This window comes from Cucumis sativus, chromosome 6, assembly GCF_000004075.3.
Source record: "Cucumis sativus cultivar 9930 chromosome 6, Cucumber_9930_V3, whole genome shotgun sequence".
Classification (NCBI taxonomy): domain Eukaryota; kingdom Viridiplantae; phylum Streptophyta; class Magnoliopsida; order Cucurbitales; family Cucurbitaceae; genus Cucumis; species Cucumis sativus.
The window spans coordinates 26,309,681-26,334,864 of NC_026660.2; the positions used below are offsets into that span (position 1 = coordinate 26,309,681).

At 35.5% G+C, this 25,184-nt stretch overlaps 5 protein-coding genes across 7 annotated transcripts; 1 reads left to right on the forward strand and 4 right to left on the reverse strand.

The window, feature by feature from the left end:
* Positions 1-1,431: 1,431 nt before the first annotated feature.
* On the reverse strand, positions 1,432-3,322 carry LOC101218146 (cysteine desulfurase, mitochondrial). Its single transcript, XM_011659612.2, has one exon. It carries the CDS (start codon positions 3,180-3,182, stop codon positions 1,806-1,808), a length of 1,377 nt encoding a protein of 458 aa, XP_011657914.1. The 5' UTR covers positions 3,183-3,322; the 3' UTR covers positions 1,432-1,805.
* A 683-nt stretch (positions 3,323-4,005) lies between these two features.
* On the forward strand, positions 4,006-7,861 carry LOC101203813 (uncharacterized protein DDB_G0290685). The gene is made up of 2 exons (XM_011659613.2): positions 4,006-4,220; positions 4,679-7,861. Exon 2 carries the CDS (start codon positions 4,716-4,718, stop codon positions 7,449-7,451), a length of 2,736 nt encoding a protein of 911 aa, XP_011657915.2. The 5' UTR covers positions 4,006-4,220; positions 4,679-4,715; the 3' UTR covers positions 7,452-7,861.
* A 1,350-nt stretch (positions 7,862-9,211) lies between these two features.
* On the reverse strand, positions 9,212-14,980 carry LOC101204298. 3 transcript variants are annotated; one of them, XM_031886502.1, is made up of 6 exons: positions 14,577-14,980; positions 13,920-14,349; positions 13,550-13,770; positions 12,915-13,467; positions 12,395-12,825; positions 9,212-9,753 (listed from the first exon to the last, which is right to left on the reverse strand). In XM_031886502.1, the coding sequence occupies exons 1-5, from the start codon at positions 14,643-14,645 to the stop codon at positions 12,566-12,568; spliced, it is 1,533 nt and encodes a 510-aa protein (XP_031742362.1). In that variant the 5' UTR covers positions 14,646-14,980; the 3' UTR covers positions 9,212-9,753; positions 12,395-12,565. The 3 variants fall into 3 exon arrangements, with proteins under 3 accessions (XP_031742362.1, XP_031742364.1, XP_031742363.1); XM_031886504.1 differs by having other exon boundaries at positions 12,395-12,804; positions 14,577-14,974; XM_031886503.1 differs by lacking the exon at positions 9,212-9,753 and having other exon boundaries at positions 12,247-12,825.
* LOC101204059 lies at positions 9,918-11,998 on the reverse strand. Its single transcript, XM_004143483.3, has one exon. It carries the CDS (start codon positions 11,170-11,172, stop codon positions 10,075-10,077), a length of 1,098 nt encoding a protein of 365 aa, XP_004143531.1. The 5' UTR covers positions 11,173-11,998; the 3' UTR covers positions 9,918-10,074.
* A 1,532-nt stretch (positions 14,981-16,512) lies between the features above and the next one.
* LOC101217909 (tubulin alpha chain) lies at positions 16,513-19,511 on the reverse strand. The gene is made up of 4 exons (XM_004143369.3): positions 19,191-19,511; positions 17,986-18,220; positions 17,532-17,902; positions 16,513-17,446 (listed from the first exon to the last, which is right to left on the reverse strand). Exons 1-4 carry the CDS (start codon positions 19,281-19,283, stop codon positions 16,793-16,795), a joined length of 1,353 nt encoding a protein of 450 aa, XP_004143417.1. The 5' UTR covers positions 19,284-19,511; the 3' UTR covers positions 16,513-16,792.
* Between the last annotated feature and the right edge of the window lie 5,673 nt (positions 19,512-25,184).

Genomic DNA, 25,184 nt, shown 5'->3' on the forward strand with positions numbered 1-25,184 from the left:
TGAAGTCAAATTCAAGCAACAGCAAACCCAGAGGGAAGAAGTCCAACAAAGTTCTGGACAGCAGAAGTCATGAACTTAGAATGTTAATTCTAGAACACGTAATTGTAGAGTCAGGTCATAGGTATATATCCTTACACGTGTGGATTCAAGTCAACCAACAATCCTGCGATAAAAGATAAAATATTTATATTTAAAAAATTATCTACAGATTTAAAACTTTCCTTTGAAACTCCCATTGGTTTTACCCAAAAAATTGCACATCATTTTGATCAGGAGAAGATGTGAATTTCGTATAGGAAGATTTACACAAGCATATAAAATCCTAACGAGTAAGATTCAAGCCAACCAAGAATACTACAATCAGAAACAGTTTGTGGAATAAATATCTTCTTCAGAAAACTCATTAAATCTACCAATCTGTCAATTAAAAAATGTACAACACTTCAACATTCACGGAGTTAGAAGCTGAAGCTCACTGCCACCTGTTCAAGAAAACTCACGTAAACATACCCAGGAAAGGGCAAATCTATGGTATGCGTTCACCAACAAAAACCTCAACGTGAAAGAGAGATGGGAGAACGTTACATCGAGTCCCCACGTAATATGAACAGTAGGTATACATTCTATGATTTTTTTTTTTTTCTAAATGGAAAGAAACCTCTTCATAATTGCTATTGTTTTTAATCTTTTGATTATGAAATTTCTGTAATCTTAGTCAGCTGGGAATGGCACGAGAGGATGTCTTATCATCATTAATAAAAAGTTGCCTGCCTTAATTACAACATATGAATGAGATGTTAGCTAGTATATGACAGTAAAAGGAAAGGAAACCACAAATTTTCCCAAGAGAGCAAAAACATAAATCTGATGTCCTCAAAGGGATGAGAAAAGGCACAAACGGTAATGGTATTTAGCTAAACTATCCTTTGCTGAATCAGGTGGCCCAAATTTAAAGAGCCAAAAACCAAGAACTAAAATAGTAAACTTTCTTAAGGAAGTGACAAATAGGATGGTAGTCATTATGGTGAAACAACCGGATGCAACGAAGCAGCAGACGACTTGACCTACAAACAATTCTAGATAATGGATACATGGAATCCGAACTATTAACGGAAGATCTCAAACCCTTAATAATTAGGAGATGAAAACTAGCTCAATTAATTCAAAAGATCATTTGAAAGTGACTGAATAAGCTCAGTTTTATGCCAACTATTAATTTCAGGCAAATCAACCAACAACGCACTACAGCTTATTTCAGCATCGTGTCTATGTCAAATATATTTTCCCAATCAGAATTCACTTATATACCCTACTGTAGCATCTTTGGCGGGCAAAAACCGAACCATTCAACTGTATCTACTCAATATTCAAGCAAACAAGGCACAGTTCTAAGACATATGAGAAGCTAATAAAAGCAATTTCCTCAGCTACTAAAGCAATTAAGCTAGAAAAACTGAAATTATTGACGAATGCATATGTTAGATTCAGAGTTTATAATAATCACAATCCTGCTGCGGGAAGAGGGGGGAGGGGGACTCTATCGCAGATTAAGCACAAAGTGCAAATGTTGACATGGTTGCTTATTATTTTAAACTTTCAGGACCATACAGGGGACTTCTTGAGGGCAACTGATCACTAGACGTGCGAGGATGAGTAAAACAAGGAGATGAACTGGAAGCTATCCATATGGTTCAACGTAATATAGCTTAGATAGCCCGCTATTACTGCCAAACAACCCATATATCCCATACAAATTCAAGCACACAAGTGGCATATGGACATCTTATATCAGAGAACAAAAGCAATCAGTGTTGGGCCCATTGGATCTCCTTGATGTTTATGCCCTCCTTTACCATTTCATAAAGGGGACTCATTTCCCTCAATTTTTCCACCTGATGTACTGTCAACTCAACTGCTCGATCGATCTCAGCCTCCGTGGTGAATCTCCCAATGCCAAACCTGATTGAAGTGTGAGCCATGTCCTCATCCACTCCCAACGCCCTCAAGACATATGAAGGCTCCAAACTGGCGCTGGTGCATGCACTTCCGCTCGAAACAGCCACATCCTTCAATCCCATAAGCAAGCTTTCACCTTCAACATACGCAAATGACAAATTCAGATTACCAGGATACCGGTTCTCCATGCTACCATTCACCACAACTCCCTCAAGCTTCGCATTTATACCATTTAAGAGCCGTTCCTGCAATGCAGTAATTCGCTTATCATCATATTCCATTTCCTTCATCGCAAGCTCACAGGCTGCGCCCATTCCCACGACCAATGGGGTTGGCACAGTCCCACTCCTTATACCCCTCTCTTGTCCTCCTCCATTCATTTGGGGCTCAACTCGAATCCTCGGCCTCCTCCGCATATACAGAGCCCCAATACCCTTCGGTCCATAAATCTTATGTCCACTCAAGGACATCAAGCTCACATTCCACTTCTCCACATCAATCGGAATCTTCCCAAGAGCCTGAGCCGCATCAGTATGGAAGGGAACATTGAATTCTTTGCAAATTTTCCCAATTTCCTCTACAGGCTGAATGACACCAATTTCATTATTAACCGCCATGACTGAAACAAGGCCAGTGTCGGGTCTAATCGCAGAGCGGAGCTTTTCCAAATCAACAATTCCATCAGACCCAACCGGTAAATAGGTAATCTCAAAACCCTCTTGCTGCAAATGTCTGCAAGAATCAAGAACGCACTTGTGCTCGGTCTGAGTGGTAATCAAGTGCCTTTTCTTATCTCTATAGAAATGCATAACCCCCTTGATTGATATGTTATTGGACTCAGTAGCTCCAGAGGTAAAAACAATCTCCTTAGGCGAGGCACCGATAAGAGCAGCAACTTGGGAACGAGCCGTCTCAACGGCATGGTCGGATTCCCAACCATAAAGATGCGTACGAGAGTGTGGATTACCATAGCGCGAAATATAATAAGGAAGCATGGCGTCTAACACCCGAGGATCAACAGGGGATGTAGCTTGCATATCAAGATAAAGCGGTCGTCCAGATATTTTAACACCTTTCATAGAAATCCCAGTTTCATCCTCATGGGGTTCCGACGGAGAAGCGGCGACAGCAGCAGCAGCAGTGGAGATAGGTCGGAAGCGCGAGATGGGGGAAGAGGAATTTGAGAGGGTTCGGCGTAAAGTGGAAGCAAGAATCTTGGAAGCCATTGGAGGCGTTGATTACAGAGCCGATTTGTGGGAGTTTGATGGGTTAAATACCTCAAGGAAAAAAGTAAAGATTCGTCATTGGGAGCTCTCCACTCTGAAATTTAGGGCACAACCAAAATGGAGAGTGGAGATGAGGCCAAGCGGGTCACCCTATTTTTTGGGTCACCGATACCGACTGATGGAACCAAACCTTTGTGCCACCTCACGTATACACGTGGCCATTTAATAACCGGATGATTATAATTCCTACTTCCTTAATTCTTATAACTATATATTTATCTGATTTGTAAATATGAGTCCCACAATTCATACACTTCACAAATTTGTAATCATGGATTAATCTTCAAACTACAAGTCTACAACAATCTAAACTAAAAAATTTATGACTTCAAATATAATCTAAACCTTTTAAATTCTAACCTATATTCCACCATCATCCCTAAAATATATCTACACATTTTAGTAAAATTAAAAATTAAATAGTATTCATTTTTGTTTTTCTAGAATTCAGAGTTTAATTTTCACGATTGGATAAAACTTCATAATAGTCATTATATTTTTAAAACATCATAAATAGTTCTTGTTGTTTTATATTGTAAGTCTAGTTAATGAAATCGTCAAATTATTTATAAAGAGTTTTATTTTTAATTGGAACTACTTATAAAGTTTTTGGTAAGACATAATAAAAAGGGAAGTAGAATTAAATTTTGCTAAGATGGGATTAAAATTTAACGTAGAAAAAAGAAATACTTTTTGAAGAATAAAATCTAAAAAAAAGAAAAAAAAAAAGTAGATCGTGGAGGAAAGTGTTTAAATTTGATGGGTTTAAAGTCTGTGATTGAGCTGATTATGCGCTGGCTTATAAATACTGAAACACCACCGACGAAGAAATTCATCAGATCCAAAACAATTTCACTTCTTCTCTACGGAAAATCTGCATGAACTCTGGTTGGACTTCCCTATAATTCCCATTCTTTTCTCTCCTTTTTCCTTGCATTAATCAACACCATTGACGACCACACCCACCTTTCTGATCAGGTTCTTCTTCTTCTTCTTCTTCTTCTTCTTCTTCTTCTTCTTCTTTTCTCTGCTTCCGTCTTCAGTGTTTTTTCAACTTCATTTGTACAATCATATGATCTTGCTTTCTCTTTTGGATTGACCATTTATAGATCTCTCTTATTTTCCCTGTCCAATCTACATTTCTGTTATTTCATCTGTTCTCTGTGTTATTTCTTGTCTCAAAATAGTAGGTTGCTGCAGGTTTAGGAAAGGAGAAATTGAACTCGTTATGGAATGTGGATTGTGATTGATCTAAGTTATGCTGTGTTTTCTGTTTATAAGTTACAACTATATGAATATGAATGAATTATGATCTCTATGTTTGACTATGAATCTGGAACTCATTCCAGAAATTGTTGGCATTTTGGTTTATTGTTTATTACTAGGGTGGATGTTTATTGATTAGATGATGACCGTTGAATTTTCTTGATTGGCAGGGATTTTGAGGAAGGACTTTAAGGCTTGGAATTCATAATGTTCAGGTCATCCCCTCGAAGGAGTCAGAGATCCAAAGGCTTTAAGGTAAAGCATGCTTTACAAATCTTTATTTTGCTTGGGGTTTGCGTCTGGCTCGTTTACCAAGTTCAGCATTCTCGTGGTAAGAAAGCTACTTTCAATGAGAGCACAAAACTTGATGAGGTTGTGAAATTAGGGAGGAAAGATCTCCATCCGAGAGTTGATGAAAACATCACAAGAGATGAGAGCCACAGAGAGGATGAAGAAGAAACCAGGAGTGAGCTGGAAAAGGGTATGTCTGGGAGTGATAATGAAGAAAAGGGGGGTGGGAATGATGAATTTCACGATCAACAAGAAGTTCAGGAGGACACTGAGAATAAAGATTTTGTGGTGGATATAGAGAAAGAGAGAGAGGAGAACAGTGAGGTTAGGAAAGAAACAGAAACTGAAGAGAACAAAGAAATTGAAAACGAAAACAAAGAAAATGAAGAGATTAAAGAGAATGATAAGGAAAATGGAGAGATTCAAAAGAGTCAGAGTGATGAGAATGGAGAGGAGGGTAGAGGGGGAGGGATTGAAGAGAATGTAAACGAAGAAAGCAAAGAACACGGCAATCAAGAAGTGAATGGAAATGAAGAAAGCAAAGGACAGGAAAATCAAGACGTGAATGGAAACGAAGAAAGCAAGGTGCAGGAAAATCAAGGCTTAAGTGGAAACGAAGAAAGCAAAGAGCAGGAAAATCAAGACGTCAATGGAAACAATGAAAGCAAAGGGCAGGAAAATCAAGACGTCAATGGAAACGAAGAAAGCAAAGTGCAGGAAAATCAAGATGTAAATGGAAACGAAGAAAGCAAAGGACAGGAAAATGAAGACATGAATGGGAACGAAGAAAGCAAAGGGAAAGAAAATCAAGACGTGAATGGAAACGAAGAAAGCAAAGGGCAGGAAAATCAAGACCAAAATGGAAATGAAGAAAGCAAAATACAGGAAAATCAAGACGTGAATGGAAACGAAGAAAGCAAAGGGCAGGAAAATCAAGATCAAAATGGAAACGAAGAAAGCAAAGTACAAGAAAATCAAGACGTTAATGGAAGCGAAGAAAACAAAGTACAGGGAAATCAAGACGTAAATGGAAATGACGAAAGCAAAGGGCAGGGAAATCAAGACGTGAATGGAAGCGAAGAAAGCAAAGGACTAGAAAATCAAGAGGTGAATGGAAGCGAAGAAAGCAAAGGACTAGAAAATCAAGAGGTGAATGGAAGCGAAGAAAGCAAAGGACTAGAAAATCAAGAGGTGAATGGAAACGAAGAAAGCAAAGGACTGGAAAATCAAGAGGTTAATGGAAACGAAGAAAGAAAAGGACTGGAGAATCAAGAAGTGAATGGAAATGAAGAAAGCAAAGAACTGGAAAATCAAGAGGTGAATGGAAACGAAGGAAGCAAAGGACTGGAGAATCAAGAAGGGAATGGAAATGAAGAAAGCAAAGGACTTGAGAATCAAGAAGGGAATGGAAATGAAGAAAGTAAAGAAAAGGGGAATCAAGAAGAAAATGAAGGTAAAGATAAGGTAAATGAGATGCCGACTGAAGACAGGAAGGAAAATGAAAACGAGGAGAGAAGCCAGAGTAATGAGAGTGGAATGGGGGAGAAGAATGAAGAAAACAAAGAAAATGAAAATCGAGAGGAGAGGATTATTGAAGAGACGGATAAAAAAGATAGCAACAATGGAGGAGAAAGAGAGAAGGAGAGTGGTGACAATGAGAAGGAAGAGACCAAGGAGAAGGACAGAGAAGATGTTAATGTAGAAACCAAAGAGGCCATCAGTGAGACCAAGGAAGGTTCCCAAGATACCATGGAAAACAACGGTAACGAGAACAAGGAGGAGAACAACGAAAACGAGACAGTCAAGAAGGATGAACAGAAGGAAGTTAGTATTAAGAGTGTAGTTCCAGCTGAAGAACAGGTTCAAGATGGGAATGACAAGAGTAATAACGATGCAAGAGAAGCACAATACAAAGGGGATAATGCTTCCAGTGCTGTACATGAGGATCAAAACACAGCCACTGGAAATGGGCAGGATGGTTTTGCAAAATTAAATGAGGTAGAGTCAGTTGAAAACAAAGAAAACTATGAATCTCAGCACAAGGATGCACAGACGATTCGCGAAGATGTTGATTCTGATAGAAATGAACCAGTCCAAAATGGAAGTGAAGCTGAAAAAAATGGAAACAACCAATCTGAGGTACCCGAAGAAGTGACTAATAACAATGAAGAGCAGCCAGTGTCCAAGGAGAATGACCAGCACGATTCAGTATCCCAAGAGTCGAATACTTCTGAGCCCGATCAATCAGATCGACAAGTGAGCCACAATGAAAATGAAAATGCTGTTCATAGCAACTCGAATGATGATTCTTCAGGTCAAAAGAATGACCATGATAATCCTACAGATATGTCAAACTCCCAAGAGAATGATGCATCATCAAACACTATTGAAGGTGCTGGTGCTGGACGGCATGACAATGAGAACGTTGATCAAAGCAATGGAAATAATAGCGATCACACGAAAGAAAATTTTGATTCCCACAATGAGGGTGTCAGATTTTCTGATACAAAAAGCAGTGAGGATCAGGGTAATACTGGTGATTCTTCAGGATCTTCTTTACCTCAGGAGGAGAAGGATACTCTGACAGATTTGGATACCTTACCCGAAAGCAGAACAGAAGGGAATAACAAGGATGAAACAGCCACAGAGTGACATCCTATATCCTCTTCATAAGGAATTTTCGTCATTCTATTTGTTTTCTGTTTCTTAAGGATCTTAATTGTTTCTGATTCTATGCGGCAACACGTCCTTTAAGCAAAAAAAAAGAAAAAAGAAAAAAGAAAAAATATATATATACTTGCATATATATCTTTTTTGTTTTTGCTGCAGGAAGAATTTGGAAAGCTAGGATGATTTTTGAGCATTTGATGCTTCAGATTAGTTCATTGAGTGGTCTTTTGAGAGTCAAATTTTTAGTAGATACGTTTGTAATCTTCTTTTTCTTCCCTAATGTTTGTTGGATGATATCATGATGCTGCCTGGTGGAACACCTTTTGGTATCAGTTTTCTCCTATCATATGCATCTCTATATTTAATAGAAGAATTTATCTCAGTTTCTTACATCTCCTATCGACTGAAAAAAACTCCACACTGGAAACCCAACTAAAGCTCAAAAATCTAAAATGGAATAGAAAAAAAAAACAACCGTTAAACCCAACTTAAACCGAAGCTAAGTTCCAACTTAATGGGTTAGGGAAATGGACAGATTGCCGTCGACAGATAGAGATAGATCTATTGTTAAACATTATTTTCAATCATAAGATTCGAAGTCTCTGTTATCCATTTATATTGTTTATTTACAATTCAAACTTTAATCAAATTGTGCTAAATACTAGTAAGGCAACACATTATCATTATACTGAAATTGGAAGCTAGGTATATTTTCTTGGTAAGATTTCTCAACGCAAATTTCTTTCTTAAAAGCTTGAGCTAAGAGAGTATAGTGAATTCAATAACTTAATGGTGCATCAGTAACTGACAATACAAACATATAGGCTAATATTTCAATATGTTGAGATGAAGCACATGGTAACCTACAACATTAAAAGGAACTCACTACCATCATATAGAATTTGACATAAGAACTAAATGCCTTATCATGAAGCATCCATCAACTTTTCAAGGCATCATCTTCTTTTGACTTGCCTTATGCTTTACTTCTACACACTTTTGACTATTATACGTAATAACCTTTGATAAACAGCAGTTAGGAATTTAGTGCAATAAGTTCATGAAATGCATAATCAAAAGTCAGAGGCACATGGCTAGTTTTGTAAAGAAGGAGAAACTTTGTTCACTGTTTTTCTTTCCCTCATCGAATTAAAGATTTAAATCTACTTCTTGGCTCGGAATATGTTCAAGTTAGCAACCTTCTTTTTATCCTGCTCCTCTCTTCTCTTTCCTTGGTTCCAAATTCAGTCTGTTAGAATTTTTGTTATCTTGATTCATGTAGTATTAGTTAGGAATCTCATAATTAATGTAATTAGTTACTCATAATTATCGTGCAAAAGATAGGTATATATCATACCATGTTATGATAATTGAATGAGGGAAAAACGAAAGACAGCCAAGTAATTAATTGCAAGGAACTTGGGAGTAAAACCAAATTAGAAAGTTTAGGCCAATGCCAACCCAGCAATAAAGTCAAACTAGGCAATGGACATAACTAAAACACAACTTTTCAAGGCTACCTAGAACATTGGTAAATATTTCAACAATTTTTTAGTTTTTCAAACATGAAAAATTATTTTAAATTTGATTTTCGTTTTTTGTCATTCCAATTTTACCCTCCGAAATTCTGGATATATCAAATCAATAGCTATATTTTATGTATAGTTAAAAGATCACCTTCAACAAACAACCACTAAAAAGACTATATCATAATATATTAGATTATACATGTATCATTAATAGGAGTCTATAAATGGATAGATTATACTAATTTTGCAATTATGTAAAAATGTTAGTATACACGTATGTTATAGTTTGTTTGTTATTTTTTTTCCTAAAAAAAGTTGCTAGTTTTTAGTTATAAATTTATGTTAAATTACAACTTTGATCCAGTAGAGAATGGATCCTAAATTTCTTGGAGCCAGTAAGACCAAATTATTTAGGATATAACAGCTCTGTACAATGCTATTATGGCAAGTAGAATAAATTAATTCTCCTAAACTAAGTAGAACTAGAATTTGCCCATTAATAGACTTGTCATCAATACCCGTTTTAGACCGACGCGTAAGAGAGTCCACATCTTGACCGATTCGTCGGATTTTTCGTTTCAAAAGTCGGTTTCCGACTCCCACTTTTAGGCACTTATTTCTCCGTCAACGTAGCTGATGGTCTCCGATGACCCCTCAGTCACCGCTGTTAACAGTTTCCCTCTCTGATTAGTCAACGCCGGCTGCCCATTTCAGAACGCCACCGCCCCATCAATAGATGAAGAGGAATATTATTTCTGTAACGTAAAAAACATATTACTTCATTCATAAGGTCATTTTCGTAACCTCCCACATGACATGACATCCCATTTTCCCTTTCTTCCGAATACAACAAAAAGAAAGAATGCTACGTTAATATTTAATAATGCCAACAAACAATGCAACATGAAATATGAATCGGTGGGATCAAAATTGGACCTTTATCGTCTCTCCTTTTATTAACCAAAAGAAAAAAGAATGTGTGGTTATGTACACTGTATAATTTACGTAATGAACAAGGAGTCATTTATGTGAAGATAAACTAGGCTAATTAAGAGGAAAAGTAAGACAAAAAGAAGTTAGAGGATTAAATTCCGATGTGGTGCAAAGAAAAATGGGGGCATTTTAAGGTGGCTGGTGGTGGTGTTCCGGGGCTTTATCTTGCGTTCTACTTGAGGGATTCTAATTGGCAGATGTTGATGATGAAGATTGATTTCAAATGTTGATTCTTCTTCAGGAATAACACTGGCGGAATGGCCTTCAAGATCAAGAGAGTACACCACATCGTCTCTGCTCCATCCCCCACTAAGCAAAATTTCACATACTGATACTCTAAGTTTCTCCATTGTCGCCTCATTCTGTTCCAAGCTCCGATCATGGCGGTCCATCATCATCATATCTCTGACATCTTCTTCCCTCCACCCACCTTCTCGCAACTTCCAAAACACGTCCTCAAGGCATCCGTCCAACCCCATTTCAAATTCTCCTTCATTCCACCACCCTTCCGTTACCTCACGCCCCGTCGCTTTCTTTCTCGAAGCCACTTCCGTCCAGAATTCCACTGCTCGGGCCTCTGTGGCCGCCCAAGCTGGTGAATCGATCACTAAACGGTCCGTTTCAGCCTTACCTAGTTGAGAATATTCATGGGTTTGAAAGAATCCAGCCAAGTCAAAGCTGGAAACACGAATCTCCCCATCGTCAAGGTGAAATACAGGGTTTCCGGCCATGTTCGGGGCGGAAGGGATGTACCAGTTCTTATAAATGGGGACAAGAACAGGGGCTCTGTCCAAGAATTGCTTGGCCAAAGCAACAGCGTCGTTCGTATCATCAGGTTGGGCCCCCCAAGATTGACACCAGAATTTTCTTTGAGAAATTTCCTTGAGGAGGCAGAATTTTGGGAGATTGATCAGAATGTGAAGCTGTTGAGTGGAGGAGGATCGCCAGTTGGGGAAACCAGACCCAATTGGGAGACCCTCTTGGAGGATCGAACGGAGGTCCGGCGGGAAAGAGAATCGGAAGGTGGACTCGACGGATGTAAATTCAGGGTCGGAGAGGCCAGGATGGACGGGAATTTGGAGAGATTTGAGATGGTCGATGACAGTTTTAGCATAGGCGGCGAAGGAGAAACAGGCAAGTTTTGGCCGAGGAGGGTTGACGGTGACGGTGGCGGTGGCCATTAGAGGCTATAAGAAAGAAAGTGGTAAATTATGTGTTAATGTAGAGATTTGGATGTCCGGATTTGGAGGAGAGGCATGGAGTTTTGCCTAACAGATTAGACCAAGAAAAGCGTATGGATTTATAGGAATGGCAAGTTCTCATGAATTATGACTTATGAATTATGATAGAGTCATAATTTGACTCTTCTCGATTTACAAAACTAGTCTATACTATGATACGAATGGTAAGGCTTCGTTGGGGACTTTTTATTAAATAAAAACAAAAAAGTAAAAAAGGAAGGTTTTCTTTCTGACGTTTGATGATCTCAGGGTTCTCTTCCAATCCACACAATCTATTTCTCTGACTTGGCTTTAGGCTTGTTAACCATGGGACTTTAGCAAACTAAGAAAGAGAAAGGTTTCATATTTTCGTATTTTAGGATATGGGTTTTGATAAAAATTCCATTTTTGAAAATGGGTAAAGATAAAAGCATGCCATCTATTTTTCAAAAATGCCTAAAGATAAGATAAGTTCTCTTTCTAAAATATGGGTATCTATTCAAAGTTTCCTTTTCGAAAAAGGAAACTCCGAAAAGGAAACTCCTTTCCAATTCCAATTAAAACCCCTATTTGGGTTTGATGCCATCCAAATCAAACCACAGTTTTTTTTCCGGAGTGAATTCCAACAATGGCAGAGTTGGTAGCAAGGTAGGACCTAAATGTAGGGTTCGACATGACTTACGAACGACTTTTAGTGCAACACAAATTAAGGGTTCGATTTCAACTGCGAAACATATCGTCCACTATTAACTTAACTAAGGTTATAGTTATTTTAAACCATTGGAGTTTCCTTCGATCAACGTTTTGATTAAATTATCCATCGTCATCTTCTATGTAAAATGAATTTGTAAAGATTCTTCCGCCGTATCCGGATCACACACACACTAGATGTAGACAACTTTTTCCAGAATTTATGTACTAATGAAAATGACCCAATTATTTGATACTATATTCACATGTAGTGCCAAAATTTCGTTGTAATGGTTTTTTCGCCCATCTCTCCAGGTTTTGTGCGATTGTACTTTCAGTTCATAATTTTCCATGCAATATTACTAATAACATTGCAATTTTTATGTGGTATATTGAATCTTGACACTAATTAAGAACAAAAAGGCAAGTTACAATAGACAAATTTTGAGTATGCACGATTTTCTAGTATAAGTAATTTGGGTTGAAGTCGTACCATATTAAGCAAGCTGAATCCATTCTGCCCTTGTACAAAATTTTGGTCAAACCATCTCCATCAAGTGGCAGTAGCTTGCCAATTGGGGCAGAATTATCCAGTATCTGGCTCATTTTGGTGTATTACCTAATATTGGACGTAGAACAACATTTGATCATTTAGAGCTTACTTTCAACACCAGGAGGAACCATTTTGTGTTTCAATCTCTTCAGGTCCTGAGCTGAATTCATCTGCCATTTCTTCGTTCCCCGTTTTGTGTACTACTGCAGGAGGAAATCCCAATTCAGCCGTTCCGCCCTCGAGTTTAAAGTTCCACCTAGTTATTCCTTGTCTGGTAACATTTCCATTGGTGTAGATTGTTGGGGAGGCTATACTAAAGTCATTTGGTTCGGAGTCTTTGGAGATGATTCCTAAAGACCATATGAAATTTTCTTTACATGTATTAGTATAACCAACATCAGGATCGTTGAGGAACTCTTGGAAGACAGGATTAAGCAAGTGTTTTTTGAACTGTGATTACCTTCATAATTAGATTTCAATACTGATGGTGGCTTGAATTCAATTCCACATGGGTGAATTTCAGAGCATTGTTCAAGAACTTGAGTGTCTAAAGAGACAGGCATCTTGAGAGTGTCATCATCAATCTCCACGATCCCATTGTTTTGATTGATGGAAGCTGAAATGTCTTCATTCTTGTCTTGCTTTGTAATGTCAAGGGAAGTAAAATATTTATGTTTATTATCATCCGCCTTATTTAAGCTATCTTTTCCAAGAAGAGTTTGTTTTGCTTCTTCTACTTTTGTCCTCGCAACTGCTGGCTTTCTTACTCGTGTACGCGGCTGCAAAGGAGGTTGTGAACCAACTGGAGCTGTAGCTCGTTTCGACCTTCCTCGCTTTGCTGGTTGTCCCCTCAATATAATGTCATCATTTCCAACTTCCACAGCAGGCTCATTAGTAGCTGCAGATCGTAAGCATGAAATTTCAGCTTCAAGCTTACTCAAGCGGCCCTTGTAGACTGCTAATTCCCCCTGCAACTCTCCTATCATACTCCACAATTGTACATTTTCTGCAGACTGCATCAAACAGCAGGAAAAAATCAGCATTACAATAACATCTGAAACATCACATAAACTGAAGATGAATCTTATGACAAACCTGAGCTTCCCAAAGTTTTTGATGCTTCTGAGAAAGCTTTTCAGGTGGTTTGATGACTCCTCTTAAAAGGGGTTGTCCAGAGGATGATGTTACACAACTAGGAATTGGCATTGGCCAAGATTGAGAAGATACAAAACCACATGAAGCTCTTGGATAATTGGACAATCCAGGAAACAGTATTGGTTGTGTTTGACCCCACCAAATTGAGCCATCCCTGGAACCTGTTATTAAATTCAGACTCAAATTTTAAAACTCAAACCGATCAATGTACATCGCATTCATCGCAAACAAGGTTTGAAAAACACCCACTAATTGATCAAGCAATCCTCACAGAATTACTCTACCAAATAGTCCTCAAATTGAAACTCACCTGGAAAACCTGGATACGTCGGATATCCAACAGGGTAATAGAAATTAGGAGCTTGGGGTTGACATATCGGCGAGGCTCCAGCGCTAATCGCCACCGGAGATTGCCAGCTACCTTCAGTTGCTCCAAAGGAAATACTCGGCTGTGGCTGTACCCAAAAGGGTTGTGAAGAAAGAACAAATTGCTGCGGCTGCGGAGGCTGGCTAAGCTGATGCGGAAGATTAGCGGCGTTTTGCGGCAGCTGAAGTCGCTCGTTCACGGCGGCAGGGGCAGTTGGCGATGAAGGCTTTTCTGCATGTTGAGGGTAGTGAGCTCTTTGAAGAAGCGCAGTGTAATGCTGATTATGGGGAGCCCCATTCTCTAAGAATTGGCTTCCAGATTTGGCCTTTTTTGCTGCATCTGTCCCATCAGATACACTTTTCTCATTCTTACTCTGTTAGCAACAGTAGTTTTTCTAATTAGCATCCATAATGAAATCTCAAAACACAAGAACAAATTAAACACAAGATCGAAAACGAAAAGCAAAATCCCACAAACTTTTACGGTCCCCATCGTGTTGCAACAGACTCAACTGATGAAATCAATCAAAAGGGGAAGGAAGGAATGCAAAAACAAACCAAAAAGACAAAACCCATCACAGAAAAATAGTAAGAAACATACTGAAATTCCATTGGCTTGGTGTTCAAGATCAGGGGTAGAACAAAACTCGGGCTGTTCTTCCTTTTCCATCGCATTGGAAAAGAAAACAGCAATTGGAAGCTGAGAATCCCAAAAAGTAAAGCAACCTCTTTAGCTTAGCTTTAAGTTGAGCAGGCCTATAAGTTGCCTATGAATGTGTAATTCCATTACTTATGCGAAGGGCTGAAAAGGGAGAGTGAAGAAATTAAAGTTCGAGGCAAATAAAGAAGAACGTGAAAGGAATATATGAAATAATGTTTTTATTATTATATGTTGAATCAGATTACTTTATGATTAGAATAATGTAAGTTCGATTAAGGATGGAAATGGAATGATAATTTTAATTGAATCTAAAAGAAAGCAGAAAGGGAAAAGAAAGGTATAGATAGGAGAAGAGGCAGGGGATGCATTGAATTGCTTAGTCGTTCCAAGTGATTGGCACCTGAAAAAGAAATGTCCGCATTTCTATGACGTGTCTTTTTTTGTCATATTCCATAAACTTTAGGTTAAATATTTAAAGTTGATTTAAGTACATGCTTCATCTTTATTTCACTTACTTTCTTAAACTTTCCAGTTAACCATAAAATTATTTCGAAGAACAATGGTGGCTTCAATCACAAAATACTTTTTTAAAAAAAGAAAAATGTTGTCATGTCACATTTTGTTATTCCACGTCTGAATCAACCACACAAGATTGATGTTTTAATTTTACTTATGATCTTCCATTCAGTTTTCAAAACTAGTAGAAGGTTATTGAAACTTGAAGCAGTGTGTCACCTACTTTTCAAAGAATATCAATACTTTTCAAACATGTGAAATTTTTTGGTGTATTTTTTATAATTCAACCTACTTTTCAGATTTCTATTCTAATTGTTTGCACACATTTGCAAACAAACGTATTTCGTAGGATTAAATTTGTGATGATTTGATGTGATTTATTTTATCTTCATGCATAAGTTCGATCTCTTAGTACTTTGATCTTTTTGGAGTCATGGATGAATATTTGCATCGTGGTGGTTCAGTCTTTTTGTTTTTTTGAAGAGTTTTCAACTCTCTGAGTAAATTTTTTAAAATTTATCCTCTAGACCCAACTATGTAGATTTTTTATTTATTTAGCATCTATAATGAGATTGGTTTAAATATATAAAATTCTGCAACATGTTACAATTGGTTCAAAATTTCTTATTCTTACACTAATACATATTTCAATGCTCATTTGATAGGAAGTTTTACCATTAGATGAGAATTACATCTTCATTCATTCATCTTTCAAAAGAATAATAATAATAAATTAAAAAAATAATCTTTCTACATTCAATTGTAAACAAAACATAGTGTGAAAATAGATGGTTATTTGAGTTAATATATTATAATTTAATTATGGGACATTTTTAAAAGTAACTAAACAAATTAAAATATTTTTAACTATAAAAATTTAATTTTGTATGGATAGTTATTGTGTAAATATTTTGTCAAATTTGTTATTGTTTATAATTTTTTATTCTGGATCCAATATCTAATATTTGTTAAAAAAATAAAATCTATCTACTAGTAGGAAATTATCGAAAATACCAAAATTTACAAAATAAAAAAATAGGAGAAGTAGTAGTAGTTCGATCGGGAATGATCAATCTCTCTTGACCAGTCTGAGAACTCTGAATCCAAAGTCTGTTTTTGACTTATTCCGCAGATGTCAATGTTTCTGACTCAGCTGGTCCGAAGGCTAGGTTCATACGGATAGTCCGGAGGACGGTTAGTAGGAGCAAAGAGCGTGGAACTTAATAAAGTCTTGTGGAACTGAATAAAGAGGAATTGAACCCTTGTTCATTGAAGGTTTTATTTTATTTATAAAATGTAAATAGTTTATCTTTGGGAATGGAATGAATTATCATTAATGGAAAAAAAAAAAGATGAATAATGGCATTAAGAAAAGAATGGAATATTATTATGAAAACAGACTACACCTATCGAAGTGGAAAACACGCTTTTTATTCATACAACACAACACCATTGAAGTAGAATGTGGATACCATTAAAGCAAGCAATCTCACGACGAGCTGCATCACTCCTCTGGACGCATTTGCAAATATAGTCAACTGCTAACCGAAGCACATGGCTATTACAACATATAGCAACAACACCGTAACAGAAACTAAAGGGAAACTACTCATGTGGAAAGATACGAACCTCTTTCCTACCTAATAGTCTTCTCCTTCTTCTTCATCATCATCGCCCGCCTCAGCACCGACTTCCTCGTAGTCCTTCTCCAACGCAGCAAGATCCTCCCTGGCCTCAGAGAACTCACCTTCTTCCATACCCTCACCCACGTACCAATGCACAAAAGCCCTCTTTGCGTACATGAGATCAAATTTGTGGTCAATGCGGGAGAAGACCTCTGCAACACTTGTGGAGTTGGAGATCATGCATACAGCTCTTTGAACCTTGGCCAAATCCCCGCCTGGTACAACAGTAGGTGGCTGGTAATTGATACCACACTTGAATCCTGTTGGACACCAGTCAACAAATTGGATGGTTCGTTTCGTTTTAATGGTAGCCACAGCTGCGTTGACATCCTTCGGAACCACATCTCCTCTGTACATCAAACAACAGGCCATGTATTTTCCATGACGGGGGTCACACTTGGCCATCATGGATGAAGGCTCAAATGCACTGTTGGTGATCTCTGCAACAGAGAGTTGCTCATGGTACGCCTTCTCCGCTGAAATCACAGGAGCGTATGATGAAAGCATGAAGTGGATTCTGGGGTATGGCACCAGATTTGTCTGGAACTCAGTAACATCCACGTTCAGTGCACCATCAAACCTCAGAGATGCAGTCAGAGATGAGATCACCTGGGAATTTAACATTTGACTTTCACCATTTAGATATCAAATCAAAAAAAGAAAATGTTGGGAGGCCAATGAATGAAATTCGTACCTGAGAAATCAAGCGGTTGAGGTTCTGGTAGGTGGGTCGATCAATGTCGAGGGAACGCCTACAGATATCATAAATGGCTTCGTTATCAAGTAGCACTGCAACATCGGTGTGCTCCAAAAGCGAATGAGTTGAAAGGACACTGTTATAAGGCTCAACTACAGATGTGGACACCTGCGGTGAGGGATAAACGGTAAATCCAAGCTTGGATTTCTTCCCATAGTCCACTGAAAGACGTTCCAGCAGAAGGGATCCAAGACCCGAACCCGTTCCTCCACCCACAGCATTGAAAACGAGGAAACCTTGAAGACCAGTACAGTTGTCGGCAAGCTTTCTGATACGATCCAAGCAGAGATCAACAATTTCTTTACCAACTGTAATAAAAAAGGAGAAACGTGTTAAAACAATGGATGGTTAACAGGAACTAACTAAAGAAAGGAAGAGACGGATGGATTACTCGTATAATGGCCACGTGCAAAATTGTTAGCTGCATCTTCCTTGCCACTGATTAACTGTTCAGGATGGAAGAGTTGGCGGTATGTCCCTGTTCTGACTTCATCGATGACTGTTGGCTCAAGATCTACAAAAACAGCACGAGGTACATGCTTTCCAGCACCAGTCTCACTGAAGAAGGTGTTGAAGGCGTCGTCACCCCCACCCACTGTCTTGTCACTAGGCATCTGTCCATCGGGCTGCAAAGGAGCCATATAAAATGCATTCAGATTTCAGTTGTAAAAATTCGCAAAGTGCATTTAATTTATATTTCATGTCCAGGGATGCAAGAAGAATATACATATAAGATCAAGACTTTCACATCCATTCCACAAATCCATTCCACCAATTCAAGTATTTCAGAGTGATAATTGTAAGTATACCACATGGAAAATGCCAGTGGTCAAAAGTACAAGAAAACGCAACTCGTTAAAACAGAACCGTTACGTGAACAAATCCCATTAATTAAGCAAAAGAAAACATGCTAAACTAATTTCAACCACAAAGACCGAGCTATATAAGACAAATGTTTCAACTTTCAAGTTCACTACAGTACTTGCATGTCGTGTGTGATCAAATAGAACCATTCCAGATCCCACATTACGTGAATCCTAAAACTTCTTCCTCGTCGGCAGGTCCGCTTATACAAAGTCCACATGGTGTAAAAAAAAAAAAAAAAAAAAAAGAAGTCGGATAGAAATACTCATACCCAGAACAAGAAATTGATTAAATCACACCTCAACCTATTTCATAAGGAAGGTAACAGTTTTGTTGAAAACATTTACAAATGACTAGAAACCAAAATATACTAGAACATTAAAAAAAAAATTAAAAAAAACGCAACCGAGGGTAAATATGCAAGGATCTGAACAGAAGTTCAAAGTGGGGCTCCAAAGAAGTTAATGTCAGATGGAAATGTGGTCGATCTACTTAAAACGAAAGCACATAGGTGTATTCTTAAGTGAAAAAAAAAACCACGTTACACCAATTAGGAGACAAAAGAACACCAGATCTGGGAAATGCCAAACGACTCACACTACAAAACCCTAGATCTCAAACATATAGCCCCAACAACTATTCGTAGACAACCACCGAAAGCAAAAAACAACGAGATGATGAAAGCGAAAACTTGTAAGTAAAAAAGAGAAAGAAAGAGAGAGAGGAGGAAACCTGAATGCCATGCTCCAAGCAGTAAAGTTCCCAGCAGGCATTGCCGACCTGAATACCGGCCTGACCAATGTGAACGGAAATGCACTCTCTCATTGTGGAATGGAAAAGGAAGAGAGATCAAGAGAAGAGGAGGAAGAAAAATAGGAAAGAAAGAAAACAGAAGTAGCGTTTATGAAGACGCTTCTCCTAAGGATCAGAAGTGGGCAATGCGGGGATTGTAGTTGGGGGCTTTTATAGAAGAAGAGACGATGAGTTAGATGCGGCGAGGGGGAATCGGGGGGTCGAGGTACTCGTGCTACCGGCGAGTGGCACGTGGGAATTACTCTCTCTACAATTAACCCTATGACGTGGCATTATTGTTGGTGGGTTTTAAAATGACACCTCAAATTTCAAATCCATTTCAATCTTCCAGTTGGTGTTGTATTATTATTATTATTGTTATTATTTTGTTTTTGGTAGGGTTCTCTAAAGCTTAAAGCTTGGACCTCTCTCCACTTGGAGAAGTAAAAATAGAAACATGGTTATTACTCTCAAATTTATTTGGTATGTTTAACTAAATCCTTAAACGAATTTACAAATTTGTAATTTTATAAAGCAAAGTGAAAGAGAAAACTTGTGGAAGAGGAAAATGAAAAATGAAAAAGCAAACTAGAAAATGTTACTCAATCTGTGAGAGAATATATGTTTTCTTGTGCAACAATTTAGAGTTTTAAAAATCAAATTGTAAGTCAAATAAAGTTTGTCTTGATGTAATCTCCGTCTTAAAAATTTGAGAGTCAAATTTCACTTCCAACTATAACTAATTAAAAGTAAAATTGAATTAGTGTTTAGTTAAGTGCAATTTGAAGTTTAAGGAGAAAGAATAGATTTTTTTCTGATTAAAATGTTTACAGAGTAATTACTTAATCTGTCTTCTATTTAATATTTAATCAAATAGAGGATAAACTATTTTAAAATATAATATAATAAAAGATTGGGGCAAACAGAATATATATTTGTGTGTATTTTGCAAAGGCCTAGAAATGATCAACATGTGAGGGGACAATGTTTTGAAATCGGAATGGAGAAAACGAAGGTAGTGTTGTCACTTTAGCATAAATAAAACTTAACTACAAAATAAATATTTATTAAACACAATAATAAAACAATTGTTTATAAGACACAAACATATAAAATACCTAAATATCTCCGACTAGTCACTATTTTGAGCTCTTCTTTTCAAATTTCTCATACTAAAACTTATCACTAATAGACTTTCAATTCTATAAATGAATGTTTCACGTTTTTTATTTTTCACGTTGATGGTTGTTATGAATAATGACTTTCAACTTTTAAATTAGGAAAAAAACATTCATAATCGTGACAAATATAAAGTTATTAGTAATCAATGAACTTAATCGAAAAAAGAGAAAGAAAGATAACAATAAAAGTCATGCGAACCCTTTAGTTGACATGAATATAATATATGGTTGTAATTGTTTGCTTATACAAAATTTACTATAAAAATATAAATTTTGATAAAATGAATTTAAAAAATTGCACATTGTTTGGCAGTCCCAAATTCAATTTTATATGCTCAACACTAATTTGAATATAACTATAGTTAAAGGTTATGTATTAAACTATTAAGTCAGAGGTTGGGATTTTGTAGTGAATATATTTTTTTATTATTATATTATAGGTAATAAATATAAATATTTTTAAAAAATTCATTTTCATAAATATAACCAAATAACAAATTCTAAAAGTTCTAAAAGTTTCTAGAGTTACTAGCGGCCATATTTTAAAAAATACTTAGGTTTGAACTTCTTTTCCATTTTTTATATTGTTTGGGCAATTTTTTTTCATCTTTATTTTTCTCTCCTTCTTCTCCTCTACTTTTACAATTCTATTGAAATATATTTGTTTTCAATAATTTTTTTTTAAAAATGGTTGATAAATTTGGGTAATGATATGTGTAGCCAAATTTAAGGATTTTGGTATACAAAATATTATGTATTTGTATATTTTTGGTTTGTAGTGTCAATTAATTATCCGTTGATTGAATATTTTATGTATTTTACCTTGTGGAATATGTATATTTTTCTTCTGAAACTTGTTCTAATATGGTGGGGTTTGTTATATTTTTTAAAAAACATCTGTTTTTAGTTAATGGACCTTAACAGTGAAACGGATGGCTCGCCACAAAATTTCAATTATTATCAATAGCCTCTATGTTTTCTCATCACAAAATTTTATCAAATTATTAAATTTTAAATTAAAATCTCTCTCTTCATTCTTACTTGAATTAATCAACTCAATATTAACATAAATATCAAAATAAACATTAGTGATTTTTTTTTTAAAAAAAATAAGAAGTGTGAAATACTAAAACCTACATACCAATTAAAAGCCAAACTCAAAACACAATTTTTTTAAAAAAATTATACATTTAAAAACTATAGGATAGATGTTTATTAACTAAATTTATCAACATTCACAAGCGCATTTAACTATTAATTAACAAGAAACCATTTCCATTTCCTAATTAAGTTCAACACCTTTCTTTACACGTGTAAAACTATGCCCATTTCTTATATAAACGTTATGTGATCATATCTCATACATCCCATGAAAAAAATTGAGCAAAAAAATGGCAGTTTCTGCTATATTACCCAAACAAAGGAGAGAAATATGTAATTAAAAAAGGGAGTTTAATTTAATTATAACCTTCCTTTCTCATAAAAACGAATTTGGAAATGGAAATTACTATTTCGTGTGTATTATTCTTCCCTTGGAAGAGAGGTTGTATTAAAAGCAAACTATTTAACTAAAAACATCATTATTACTGATACTATATGTTTAGCCTTAATTCATAAAAATCCTAAAGCATGTGACATGCACTATGATATCTTGGATATGGTGGTTGAGATATCTTATATTCATAAATTGAAAATAGTTGTTGCAAAAGTTTTTGTTTCCTTGTTCCAATAAAACTCTCTTGATCTCGTTAAATGTTAGCAACATAGACTTAAATATGAAATGTAGGTTTAACAAACAAAAAAAAAAACTGTGATTTGAATATCTTTATTGATGAGAAAATGAAACTTATTGTCAATTTAGATCCAAATATCATTTTAAAAATTATTTTGCACAACCATTGTAATAATTCAAGTTTTTATAGGGTGTTTTTAGAATTTTAATTTGTTGAAAAATAAGTAATATAAAGAAGGGAAGCAGAATATTCGACCTAAACAAAAATGTGGTTTAGAAAACATTAGAGCCTCAAACTTTGGATGCAAATTAAAATTGGTTCCTTTTCTCTGACAATCCAATGCTCTTTGTTCCAATTTATTCATTTCCTTCTCAAAAAGAAAAAGCCTTACAGCTTAGCAAAATACCAAAAAAGAGAGCTATATACTCAGAATTGAAACTTAATTAATTTTATGTTTTTTTTCTTCTTTCTTGCTTGGATCATAATCCACGCAAACAAAAGAATTTGTCTTGTGGGTATTGATCCTAATTAAAAAAAAAAAATCAATTATTCATATTCCAAAGAAGAAGAAAAAAAAATTTCCCTTTCTCCTCTCTCTACGCTATCATCTAATATTTAATTCCCAACAACATTTCATCAATATACGATATAAATATATATATATAAATTACATAATCCAACAATTAATCTGAGTTCGAAGAAATTAAATTACCAAATTAAAAGAAGAAGAAGGAAAAAAAACCTCATACAGATTCTTCTAAGATCATATTAGCAAGAATGGCTTGAATGTTTGAATCAAGAACTCTTGTTGTTGTTGTAGTAGCTTCCATTTGTACTGCCTGGCTTGGCCCTGTCTGCCAAAAAATTTGCTCTAAGTCCACAAGAAAGATCTCTCAAGGATTTCACATTTGCACTCTTGTAAATCCTTCAACCCTCTTTTTGATTTTTACAAAAGTGGGGCTCTATATCTAAATTTTGAAACCAAATGATCATTCAAACAAGATGGGAGAGATCATTAAAACCAGACAAACTTATATATACAACAATATAATAATAGAGAGGTTTTTTTTTTTTTTTTTTGTTTGAGTGATGACCAACCTGATTATACTGATCTCCATCCATCTACAGAAGAAAAAAAGAAGAAACGAAAAGAAAAGAAAACTTAGATTTATATAGAGAAAAGAAAAAGCATCGAGGTCGATGTGGCTGGTGAAGGGCCCTTTTCATATTTCTCTTCTGTTCTTCAAACGCGTTTTTATCGATTAAATCAAAATGGGGTTTTTCTCTTATTCTTTTTCTTTTTATAAAACATGTAGATGGGGAGATTATCATTTTCATGGATTTCACATGCAATTTATAGGCTAAAATTCGTGTGAGTTTGGGGAAAGAAAAAAAAAAAGCATCGTTTTTTGGGGTTTCGTTTAATTCCAAATAAGCCAGCTCAAATGCAGACTCGAAATTCAATAACAATATTAAATAAAAAGTAATAAACTAGATTATGAATTTTATAATGTAGAGAAGAAATTGTTTTTGTTTTTACATGTGACAAAAAGTAAACGTGTGTAGAAATTATTGTGTAAAAGAGATTAGAGAAGGAAGATAGCTTGAGTGTTACGATGATTTGAGAATTGGAATGTCGTTTTGTTTTGTTTAATTATTTTGGAATGGTCGGATAAGATGTTTAATTAATTTAATTTGGATTTGGATTCACACACTGTAGCGATGAAGAAAGAGAAGATCCAAATTGGGATTTATTTTGATTTCAAAATTAACAATGGATTAATATTTGATTATATTGAAGAGTGAGAATGGGTCGAGGCCTATTATTTTTGAAAAGTGTGTTTAGGGGTGAAATCGGAAATTAGGTTTGTTCTTAGGAAGTCACAACTGAACTCCAAGATTCTAAGAAAATAACCCTTCTAGAAACACTCAACCATCTTAAATGGGGACACCGACAGAATTTTACTTTTTTTTTCTCTTCTTTTTATAGTTCCTAATTAATTAACCATTTTCATTGGTTTCTTATATAATTATAGGTATACCAAACATCTGTGGAGTGGAGAGAAGTAAGAGGTTAAGTACCCTCCTTAAATATGTTAAGAGGTTGGCTAATCCAATTCACCTTAACATATGGATTTAAATGCATTTGATTAAGCATGACTTTAGAGTTTATGTTGGTCTGTGATTTAGTATATAAGTTATTAGAGTAATGAAAATAAAGAAATATGCACTATAAGAAAAGTTAGAGATGCATTATTAACTATAAAGAAAAACAAATAAGAGATAAATAAAAGTTTGAGAGAAATTTGAAAAAGTAAACATTTGAAAGCACATTTGGTTTTGGTTAGAGATAAAATTAAATAGTTGAATGGGTAATAATATAGAAGAGTAATTGGGAAAGTTTACACGAATAACTAAGTGAAAAATGTGAGTTATTGATACGAATAAAAAGGTAATGAATTTTTTTAACTATAGGTGAATTAAAGGGTGTGTTGATTTCTTTTTATCGACTCAATCAAACTCTTCCAAGTTATCCAAATTAGTAAACACCCCCAAAAGTTATAGAGTTTAGTGTGGGTTTTTGGTAAAAGAAGTGGGGATGGTATAGGTATTTAAGCACTCACTTTTGAAGGAATAAAGTATGTATCAATTATAGTTTAGTTATATTTCACTCTTATTATATAAGTTATATAACACTGTTATAAATAATAATGGAAAACAAAAAAGTACTCCAAACTTAAAACAAAGTCTCGAGTATAAAAGGAACATGATGAAAAATACAAGTCATACACGGTTATTTTATTATTTTTTTTTTTTGAAAATTAAACATATTTTTACTTGGAAATGGTTAAATTCTTTACCAAATAAGAGAAAGAAAATACAAGTTTATTAAAACTAAATTTTTAGTTTAAAAAAAAAAATAGAATGGAAGGAATATTTATAGACTTAAATTTAGAAAAAAAAATGATTATTAAATGGATATAAAAGTTGAACAAAATAATTTAAATTCTAGAGTTATT